Source organism: Castanea sativa, chromosome 1 (genome assembly GCF_040712315.1).
Source record: "Castanea sativa cultivar Marrone di Chiusa Pesio chromosome 1, ASM4071231v1".
Classification (NCBI taxonomy): Eukaryota; Viridiplantae; Streptophyta; class Magnoliopsida; order Fagales; family Fagaceae; genus Castanea; species Castanea sativa.
The window spans coordinates 75558008-75570105 of record NC_134013.1 but is presented as its reverse complement, the minus strand read 5'-3'; the positions used below and the strand labels follow the sequence as shown (position 1 = coordinate 75570105).

Here is a 12098-nt window from a genome sequence, read left to right as displayed (position 1 = left end):
CTGCTTCCACCACGCGAATGGCTCGCGTCAGGATATACGGTATGAACACTTCCATCTCGATCCCTCCGACGCTCAAAAAGATCTTCGCGCTGGGATCCCTGAGATTCTTCATGATGCGAACCTGAGCCTGCCATGATGTTCCAATTCCTTCAACACTAGATTCCCACAGACGGCGCCAATTGTAAGTGCACAATTTGTACCTGGACCCAAAAACAAGTGATGGACTCAGGCCTAAAGAGCCTTATACAATGAAATTTGTAGAGTATGGGTTTGAAACCTAGGTTTGGGATATTGGAAAGTTGATCGACAGGCTAGAATGCCGCTGTCTGTGCAAGTAATAAATGGACGAAACAAGAAAGAAGCTCCTCGGACGTAAGCCAAGGACAATTTATATAGTATTTCATTTTCTAATCAAAAGATTACAATTCTTAGTTTTTTAGCTAAGAAGAAGGTCCTCCTCCTTATTTCCTCTCTCGTTTTCTTATATACTTCTTCTTCTTCCCTGTTTCATCTACGTGTCACACAAATCTTCCTCTTAGATACTTGTCCCATCCACCACCTTCTTGAAGTCTTCAAATAATAGCAGGAAGGCTGAATTCTACTGTTTAGAGGTCATTTCTCCATTAATGCGGCCAGGGAGGTAGATACAGGGTCTTTAATGTGGTGGTAGTAGCTTTTTCCTCAGATATTTCTCACAAGTTCCTACTTCTAAAGGGTGCTTGGATTACACTTTTACCGACCAGTTCTTCTAGAATTCTGCCTCTAACCCGTTTAGCAAGTCCCAGGGTCACTGCTGGGCTTGTTCAAGAAGATACTCCTCCTCGGACAACTCCTCGGACCACTATAGTGCGGATTGACCTGTGGGCCTAAAGACCCTGATCAAACAGACTTGTATCAACCAATCAGGCCCAAAGCCCAAATGTTTGTTCAAACATTTTTACCCACCACAGAAATTATTTTTTTGCTTACAAGTAACAACCTGCTATTTAAGGTTTATTACAAAAGTATTGCGAAAAATATTGTAAATATAACATTTCTCGCAATTTTTTTATTCAACAGACCAAAATTTTGAAAAGGTTGAATTTAATTTTTAATGGGCTCAAATTGTTATTTAAAGTGTTCAAGTTTGTTTAGGGTGGTCAAGTTTTTTATCCTAGGGAGGTCACATGACCAAAAACTACACTTTGGCGTCGGCCCCTAATTTCAGAGAGGATAAAGTTTTGCATTCAATTACTAGGGCGGAAATCCCACTTGCACATTGTGGGCGTGAAGAGTGATTGCTCAACTTCCAATCATGCCCTTAGCTTAGAGCATCAAGTAATATTATCTTATTATGCAAATAAAACAATTAAATTACTATAAAAAAAAACTAATTTTTTTTTTTTCATAATTTTGGGTCTTTGAATATGCTGTTAAATGGTCATTTTCAAGTAAATTTAAAATTTATTTTGAGCATACCAAAAAAAATAAAAAATAAGGGTATATTTAGATACCGCTTATTTTGTTGAAAATTGAAAAAAAAAAAAAATTCTGATAACTGTTTACATTCACAAAACACTATACACTGTTCATATCCCATAAACAGTATACCAAGGTGCTGAAAAAAAAAAAAAAGCGCTAACGTAAAAGGCAAGACGCAATCTAAACTCTACCAAAAAAATTAGTTGGAAGAATTGTTTGGGTCGATTCCCTTCAAATTATAAAATGTCCTTTTTCTCTGCAACCCTCTGCCAAAAGGAGCATATTAATATAGAATGTCTTTGGGAACCTAGGAAACTTTCTGGTACTACGTGAATATGCGAAGTTATATGCACTTGTAAATCTAACGAAGAATTGAGAACAATTAACCATTAATGCAACACTTAGAAGCCAAAACCTTGTTGGTTTGTGGCTACCCGCTACTGGCAACTCATATTTTTAAGAAAATATTCAAGATTTAAATTCTCTCATCTCAACCGATGATGTATCAAAAAGTTCAAGATTTAAAAATAAGAAAGATATCATATCTACAATACTTTTACAATAAATTATAAGTAGTTAGTAGGAATGGCAATGGGATGAGGTGGATCTGAAAGATGAGATTTTTGCCCTTGCCCAATAACTTTGTCTTACACTCTTACTCCATCTCTATCTCGCTCCGCATGATGATATATTCATATATCCCTTTTTATTTATTTATTTTATAAATAACTCTCTCTATGATATTTTCAATTGACCCATAATATCTAACTAAAAAGTTAATCATGGTATATAAAAAAGCCACTCTAGGGGGAGACTTCAATTTATTTAGGCAAAAGAAAGGCACGCTGATGGTTAAGAGAAGAACCACTGGTTGATTTGAAGTGGAAGGTAACCAACTTTGCACATTAACTAATTATGTATTCAATTTGATTCTTGGTAAAGTATTACAGATTAAATAAGTCACCAATTAAAGTACAAAGCAAATAAAGCACATAGCACAAGAAATCAGTGATGAAGTGGAAAACCTAAGGACGTATCTAAAGAAAAAAAAAATCACTATGGGAGTTAATTCTAACACCAAGAAGAATTTCACTATTCGAATTGAAATTTCTAATTGAATCATACCTATGATCCTAGTTTCTAACTAGTAAGAGACATAGACGTAACTCTTCTACTTGCTCCATGTTGCTTGAACTCTTTTAATATAAAATTTTTCCCACAAATTGTGTTCGCAACTCCAAGGAGACCTTGAAATTTTCTTCTTCGTTGAAAATAAACAAAAATTGCTTTGTGGTTTTAGCCTTGATCACCAATGAGAAACACCTTCTTCAAATTCAATTTTTGTAAAAATAGTGATTTAGGGTTTCATTGATGTGGCATATGACAATCCTCTAAAATACTTCTCTTTCAGTCTACTACTCCTTTTATAGTTATGCATGTACCACGACATGTTTTCCAATTCGACAACTTAATTAATTTATTTATTTTAAAATTAGGTTTCCCATATCTTGATTGAGTGAGCCTCAGTCAAGGGTATGTTGAGAGGCTTATCTTAACCAATCGAGACTCGATCAAAGGTCAGTTGAAAATCAAGTAACTATTTTCTCTCTTAAGCTTAATCTTTAAACTTGATCTTGCATGTACTTAAAAATGGACATTCCAACTTAATTAACAAGTAGTTCTTGTTTACAAATTACGTTTGTCAAACTTTATCAAGATTCAAAAATAAAGCACCATTTTTTGACAAGGGAGTTTTTCTTAAAATTTCAAGCGAATCTCATGAATCACGACTGGAGGGTTTTTTTTCTTTAGGTGAAATGTCATGATCTTACAATAACCCCGTTGACGTAGAATTTCTTTGTTTCCACACCTCTTAAAAACATGTCAAACATAATGTTTAATGAGATTTAGACATTACATCCAAATAATTAATTCTGCATGTATAGACTATAGAGGGCTCATATACTTTCTCTCTCTCCCTCTCTCATTTGAAGGTTAATATCTATGCTATGTAGTGTTGTAAACATCCTCCATGTTTATTTGTTTAAGTCAGCTGATTTAACTTGCAAATCAACGAAAAAGATATCTATAAAACTACAAATTTGGTGCTGCCTTTCCACCATTATTATAATCCCTTTCTTTTTCCTAAAAATTGGTTGAGACAGTCAAAATTTTGGAAAATTGAGTTCCATTTCCAAAACTTAATTCAGTTTAATTATCCAGTTAGAATTGATGACCAGTACCAAATATATATATATATATATATATATATATATATATATATATATATATAACTTGTTTTCAGTTCAAAACCAGTTACAAAGTATTATTATTATTATTATTATTATTATTATTATAAGTCAATATTGGCAATTGAATATGTCATTCATCCTTTTAATCAACAAGAACATTAATTTCATTATTATATGTCTGGAAAGTGAAAAAAGTAAAGCACAAATGAACATAAATACGTTTAAAGAAAAACGTTATACCTCAATGATTGTTTGGTGGAAAGTTATTTTATGTTAAATTCAACAAACTTGGGATCCATATTCCACTTTCACTTATCCTCCAGTCAAAAATCTTCCACGGAAAAGTCGTATTGAAGCAGAGTTTGGCTTAAGAAACCAGGAAAAGGGGGGACACAAATAGTACAGCACTAGAAAAATGCGAGGCTGTCAATTCAAAAACCTAACTTCAATTTACAATATCTCACGGTTCTACTTTCTACTATCAATAAAATTATAAAAAAATAAAAGTTTCACGTCTTAAGATATATATCAGTAAATTATTTTTAAAAAAATTTATGAAAAAAAAAAATTACCAACTTTTTTTTTTAATAATTTTTTTAATTATCTAAAAAATATTTTTAAAAATAAATAGATTAATGTGTGCCAAAGCACACATTAATGAAATAAAAAAATTTTACTGGATCTTGGGGTTTGACTAAAAATCATATTGTGACTATTCATCAATATCTTGTACGTGGGTCTCCTCAAAAATTGATTACTCAGCAACACTTCGAAACTACTGCTCTCTCGCGTCACATAAAATTATTACACGCCTGATCGTAACCTTAAATTAAAACCTTTTCACAACAATAAATATACACTAATGCATATCTGGAATTTAGAATGTCGCATTTAAAGATCTGGGGTTTAATGTGAGAAAAAGTTAATGAATGTTTTAATAGTGTTTGTTTAAAAAATATTTTTAAAAACTTTTGATAGGAAAAGCAAAACTAATCTTTCTCATCAAACAAAAAAAAAAAAACTAATTTTTCAAAAAATTGATATTAAATTTTTTTTTAAAAATTAGTCTATTTAACAAATGGGCTCCAGCACCTTTAATGTGCACCAAGTATAAAATTAGTTTTTTTTTTTAAGTAAAAAAAAAAAAATTCATGATTAGACATATTACATGTCAGTTTCACTTTCTCTCTCTAAAAATCAAATCAAAAGATTGAAAACCCTCCCTTCCTCTCTTTTTCACCTGTCAGTTTTCACTCCCAATATCACTCTCATTCACTCATTCACTTGCATAACAATACACACTCTCTCTCTCTCTCTCTCTAGGAATGATCAACGAAATCCACAAAAGCGTACCTTGTATCTGATCACAAGAACCAACAACAAAATAAAGAAACAACCACTTCGAAATCCAATCCCTCGTAGATATGTCTCCGTACGATTCCGCCACGTCAGCTGGCAGTAGCAGTGGCAGCAGCTCCGCCTCCTCCTCCACCAAACCCGCCGATATCGATGGCCTCCTCGCCGGCGCCGGCTACAAGGTCCGCTCCTCCGATCTCCGCCACGTGGCTCAACGACTCGAGCGCCTCGAAACCGCCATGGTCAACTCTCCCGTCGAGCTCTCCCAGCTCGCTTCTTCCGATACCGTTCTGTACAACCCCTCCGATATCGCCTCCTGGGTCGACTCGCTCCTCTCCGAGTTCAACCACACCCCGTCTCTACCGTCCGATCTTCCAGATCTTCCAGACGTCGTCGTGGGCCCAGGGATCAATCCAACGGTAATAAACGAAGCGGATGCCACGTGGACGGACCACGATGCGCCTCAACAACAGCAGCAGCAACAGCAGAATGTACAGAGTTTAACCATCCCGCCGAATCAGTTGACGGTTGTAACGGCGATGGAAGAAGATTCGGGGATAAGGCTGGTGCATATGCTGATGACGTGTGCGGATTCAGTGCAACGTGGCGAGTTCTCATTGGCTGGTTCTCTGATCGAAGACATGCAGTCCTTGCTCAGACGTGTCAACACCACTTGTGGCATTGGAAAGGTCGCCGGTTACTTCATCGATGCACTCAGCCGCCGCATCTTCACGCCGCAAGCCAACGGCTTATTCGGCGGCTCCTCATCCGGCTCGGCTTCGGCTTTCGAGAACGAGCTTCTCTACCATCATTTTTACGAGGCCTGTCCGTACCTGAAATTCGCTCACTTCACTGCCAACCAAGCCATTTTAGAAGCTTTCGACGGCCACGATTCCGTCCACGTCATCGATTTCAACCTAATGCACGGTCTGCAATGGCCGGCTTTGATTCAAGCGTTGGCGTTACGGCCCGGCGGGCCTCCTTTGCTGCGGCTAACCGGCATTGGCCCTCCGTCTCCGGACGGCCGCGACTCGCTCAGAGAAATCGGGTTACGACTCGCCGAGTTAGCTCGCTCGGTCAACGTCCGGTTCGCTTTTCGCGGCGTGGCGGCTCAGCGGCTCGAAGACGTGAAGCCGTGGATGCTACAAGTGAATTCCAAAGAAGCGGTGGCTGTAAACTCAATCATGCAGCTCCATCGACTTCTAGGATCCGACCCGAACAGAAGCCCGCCCATCGGCATCGTCCTCGGGTGGATCCGACAATTGAACCCGAAAATCATGACAGTAATTGAGCACGAAGCGAACCATAACCAACCCGGGTTCATGGACCGGTTCACGGAATCCCTATACTACTACTCAACCATGTTCGATTCACTCGAAGCCTGTACTCTCCAACCAGAGAAAGCCCTAGCCGAAATCTACATACAGAGAGAAATATGCAACGTGGTGAGCTGCGAAGGCTCAGCTCGAGTTGAGCGGCACGAGCCGTTAGCGAAGTGGAGAAGCCGGCTCGGACAAGCCGGGTTTAAACCATTACATCTGGGATCCAATGCGTTTAAACAAGCGAGTATGCTTTTGACTCTGTTTTCAGCTGAAGGGTACTGTGTAGAAGAGAACGAAGGTTGCTTGACTCTCGGCTGGCATAGCCGACCTCTCATATCGGCTTCGGCTTGGCAAGCCGTACCAGACGCCAACTCGCCACTCGGGATAGTAACGCTGTAAATTTGTACTCCGTTCCTTTCTAATCTTTCACTTTTTCATGTTTCTTTTCTTTTTTTGCCGCTATGAGATTTTTACTTTAGGTAAAATGCCTTTTTTATTATTATTTTTTTTCTTGTGGCTATATATGCCTATATTTTAGGTCCGTAGCTTATCAAGGTGTTGGTGTTGTACTTGTACTACGCGACCCAATTGAGGTTTAAAATAAGAATAGGTGGGTATGGTAAAATAAAGAATTGATTTAGGTAAAGAAAGATTTATAGAGTAAAAAGAGTAGTATCAAAGGAAGAAAGGATTATCATTTCAAAAAAAAAAAAAAAAAAGGAAGAAAGGATTATTGGTTGAAAAGACACGGTCTGTTTGAGTCAATAAAGTAGTAATCGATTAGACAAGTATAGTAAAACGATAGTCGTGTTTGAATGATTCTCGAAATAGGCCATTTAAAAGGAAAAAGTTTTTTTAAAAAAAAACTGTACGAGTATGCTGGAAAAAGCCCCAAGAAAACGGCGTTTTTCAACATTTCGGGTCTTAATAATAAATTACAATTGAAATTTGTAGAAGTCGAATGGTTTTCAATATCACAACCATTTTTTTTTTTTTTTAAATCCTAGAAACTAAAATGTTATTTACTATTATTTCAAGTAAATATTTTGAAAAAAAAAATAGAAAAAGGAGGAGAAAAACATGTTAATAAAAAGCGATACATAAAATGAAAATCCATGAGCGGTCAACGGAAAAAGTGGGTTTTAAGGGGCTGTCAGCTGAGTTGATGCCCATGAAAATGTTGGGAGTAGTAAAGAGAGGAGGCAAAGAAGCATCTGACAATTACCATAAGAGGAATTGTTTTGGAGGCCTAATTTACACAGAAGTCTATTCGAGCTTTTTAGACTGCTACATGTGACCAAACATCAATAATTTCCGGCCGATGTATGTACTAGGACTGTGACCTGCACCTACCTCACTGCCCCTATAGATGTTTGATACTTCAACAACCTGTTTGCTACTGCTTAATGGGATTATTATTATATTTTAGTCTAATTAAATTGTAGGAGTAGTATTTTATTTTGAGTCCGGTTAATGTGTGCCGTAATTATCTATTTTTGAAAATATTTTTTTGAGTATTAAAAAACTGTTAATATTTTTTTAATTTTTAAGAAATTTTTTTTCAAAAATAAAAATTATTGTGTGCCCTTAAAGCATATATTAGCAAGATCATTTTTTTATATTGTTTATATCTTTTTTACTTTAATGTGGGAAGAGAACAAAGCTCACCAATGGTCTGAAATTTGAATGCAAAGCACTTAGGCTGCATTTGTTTTAGGTGTAAATGAAATTCGAAAATATTTTACACTCAGTAGCGTGTTTGGTAGGGCTTGTAAAATAAAGTCAACCGAAAAATCATAAACTTTAACTGTACAATAAGTCCTTTGACCCGGAAAATATTTTACACTTCTATTTTACCTTCAAATGATTTCCAAACTCAGACACCCGAAGAGAGAGAGAGAGAGAGAGCGAGAGCGAGAAGAAAGAGTAGAGAGAGTTAGCTAGAAGCATAAACAAGCCATCGAACCACCGCCCCAACCCCAGATGTGCCATCAAGATCGCGCCACGAAATCGCGCCGTTGAGATCGTCCTGTCTTGCCGAGATAGAGCCATGAGATCGCACCCCAGATCGCATCGCCGAGATCGAGCCGCCACCGCCCTCTAGATCGAACTCTCTTCGTCTCAATCTCGATGCCGCCTGAAGCCTGCCGCCGCTGGACCGGTCTCATTGCCCATGACCCACCCATGACCGATCTATCTCTTTCTTGATCTACCTCTCTCTTTCCCTCTATTTGAGATCACTCTCTCTTCCTCCTCCCTCTCTCAATTTGATTGAATTTTTTAGTTTAACGAATGGTTTTGTTTTGATTTTTGTTTCTTTAAAAGTTTATATATTGCAATTTTCTATTATAAAATTTGTTTGGAAGCTGAGAAAATGTGAGAAACTAGTAGAAAATTTACATTTTCAAAATTTTATCAAACATTTGAAATTATTTTATAATATAAATTTTAAAATGCAACCAAACACTAGAAAATATTTTCCTTTCCCGAAAATATTTTCACCTGAAATTATTTTACACTCGAAAAATATTTTACACTGAAACAAACGCAGCCTTAGAGCATTCACATCCCAAGATTCTATTACATCCTATTTTATCATCTCAAATAGGTATTTTATTAATTATACAATACCATTTTATAATACTCTCAGCATTCTAATTTTTATTTTACAAAACAACACATTAAAATAATATTTTTACACAATAAAATAATATATCCCAAAACCCAAATAAAAACAAAAACCCAAAACTCGAACAAAAAGGGTTGATAAAGTAAGTGAATAAAATATTAGTTTTTTTTTTTTTAAATTGAGTTACAGTGCAATTCTACCTTTAGAATTGCTCTGTAGCACTATTGCAATTTTTTTTACAATAATTACTTTTACAAGTCCGGAAGAAGCTGGTTTTAGTGTGAAAATGGAAAAATTTGCCAAGATATGGCATATGGCAGTGCAATGCTCTTATTAAGTTCAATTCTTATCTTAGTTTCTTTGGTAGTCTCATCAGTGGGATTTTTTTTTATCTTACTAATTGCCGAGTACTTATGAGACGAAAGACTACTTGTGTTTACTGTTTAGAGATGAGTTTGGATCAGATTCTGGGAGACTTTCATCAGTTGAACCTGGCATTCAGTATTATTATCATTGGACTTTTAAGTACAAACTTACTAAATAAATTTGACTAATAGGTTTGGTCAAACGCACCGTTTCCTTATTTTCCCTGGGCTAGCTGGAGTCGGATACATCTCATGATGCTGCAAATTTATCCACTAATGAAGAAGCTCTACGTAGTGCTTCAATGCGACAATAATCATCCATTTGGTTTAAAAATCAAATAGCCTAAACTATAATGCATGCTTTGATATTAATACTTAATTCCATAATGGGCAGCGACCAAATAAGAAGGTTATCTCTTTATCTCTTTATTTATTATTATTCGACAATTAGGGGAGGGGGAGAGAAAGGGCCTTAAATATTTTCGTTGAAAACACCAGCAAATACAAGTTGAATTATAGGACTCTTAACATAAAAATTATCATTTGTTTACATTTTTTAGTAGAGCGAATGCTTGGGGGTATTTTGGTATCTTTCTTCCTTATTGTTGTCTTATAATGTATTGAATTCTGACTTACACTTTACTGGACCAAATTTGTACTCGAAAGTCGAGTATGTTATTCACATTAGTGAGGAAAATGAGGCTACTCACGTCATCAAGGAAAATAAAGATGGCTTTCGGTGCGGTTTATATATCTTGCCAAGTTAGTATGATGCTAAAATAGTGCAAGAACAAATTGAAACTGAACAATAACTCACATTAATGAGTGATAAATGAGAGAATGTAGGAGTTTTGTGAGGAGGGGGAAAAAGAGCATTCCATTTGTGCCTCTAAAAGAAAGACTCAATTTTAAATTTTTTAATAGAGTTTTAACCTATGATGTTCACTTCTGATGGTTGTACTTTTTATCATCAAACCAAGACACTAATTAGTTTTTGGTGTAAGCGTAAGTTTGAACCCTAGATGTCTTATTCAACATTTAAATACTTTACTAGTTGAGCTAATTGGAACCTACAAATTGGACTTGTTGATATAAGGGGAGTGATTGCTTTTGGAGCTGCTAAATTTACTTGTTGAGAGCAATGAGCCTTAATTGTGATTAGGCTAGTATTAAATACAAATTTGAGGTTGCAAATGTGGGTTTATCTCTAATAAATATAAGAGAGGTGCTACATCAACAACATTTTCACAAAAAAATCATAGGTGCTTAGTTGTTATCGGTTCAAATTTTAATATACCACTGAGATTACTTTTTTACCTTAATAATAACAATCAACAACAACCTGTCACTTATAATTTGTTGTAAAAATGTCATGGACATGACATTTCTCATAGGTATAAAGTGTTTGCCCCTACATTAAATTTTTGCATAGCATAACTTTCATGAGCTGATTACTGATATAGGATAGAATTTTATAATTTTTTATGTAATTTTTGTTATTTTAGATTTAAGATAATTATTTCCTTATTTTTAGGTATTCTTAATGCTTTGAGACTTATTATGATTAAGTATTAATTAGGATTTGTTTTATAATAATTTTTTTTGTCTATCAAGTTTTACAAAGCCTTTAAATAGGCCTCCAAGTTTGAAAACGTTTTTGGAACATTTTGGATTCACTTTAATAAAAATAAGATTTTTTTTTCTATTATTTTTCTAGTGACTTTTTTTTTTTTTTTTTTTTGCTTTGTGGATTCAAGGGTGCTCATGGATTTGAGAAACCTTGTTAGATTTGAGGTTATATTTTTAGAAGTAAACATGTTTTATTTCTTATTTTCTTGAAATAGACGCAAAGGTCGCCCAAAGGATTTTGGGGCCAAATTGAAGTATTTTATATATTTAAATTTAATTAAATAATATACATATATATATATATATATATTACTTTAGATCTATTCTTTTAATTTGTTTAGACGCAAAAATATTTAGTTTTTTTAATGAATTTCTTGTTTGTATGTGAATTGTTCATCTAATTTTCTTTTTAACTTTTGTTCAAAATCTCTTCTTGTTGTTTAGATTTTCACCTTTTATTATTATTATTATTATTATTATTATTATTACATTGTGCTTATTGCTAGTAAAAATTATTTAGAAAACGCTTTTGCGACTTAATTTAATTTTTCATAAAATTTCATTTATATATATATATATATATATATATATATATATATATATAGCTATGAAGATTAAAAAAAAAAATTAAAAACAAAGAAATGAATGGATAGTGGTACACCTACACTTTGCAAAAAAAGAAAAATTGTGTCTTCGATAGTCAATTGAGTAATGTTACATCTACCATATTTTTCACAAAAATTTCATAACAAACCCTAAGCTGTAATCTATTATTGTTTTTAATTTGGACCCATCATTGATATCACTTTTTTACCCATCAATAACAGATTGCCAACATAGATTTGTTGTGAAAATGTTGTGAATGTAGCATTACTCCAAACAATTTTTTTTGAATAATGCGAAGGACACAAAATTTTCACAACGTTCCTAAATTAGCATAGCAAAAAATTTAAATTAAAGATTGTGGTGAGCCGATGTGTGAGTTTGCATATTAATTTAGAAATGTTGTGAAATTATTATAGTATTTTTTTTTTTTGTATCCGTTGCATTATTAATTTGTTTTAATTTATTGGTTAATATTTAG

At 34.6% G+C, this 12098-nt stretch overlaps 1 protein-coding gene across 1 annotated transcript; it reads left to right on the top strand.

The window, feature by feature from the left end:
- Window positions 1-4945: 4945 nt before the first annotated feature.
- Window positions 4946-6890, top strand: LOC142622929 (protein SLENDER RICE1-LIKE 1-like). Its single transcript, XM_075796494.1, has one exon. The coding sequence runs from the start codon at window positions 5138-5140 to the stop codon at window positions 6788-6790; it is 1653 nt and encodes a 550-aa protein (XP_075652609.1). The 5' UTR covers window positions 4946-5137; the 3' UTR covers window positions 6791-6890.
- Window positions 6891-12098: the final 5208 nt, after the last annotated feature.

Bases quoted from the DNA above. Each gene is read 5' to 3' on its own strand.
- LOC142622929 (XM_075796494.1), top strand. From the start codon at position 5,138: ATGTCTCCGTACGATTCCGCCACGTCAGCTGGCAGTAGCAGTGGCAGC.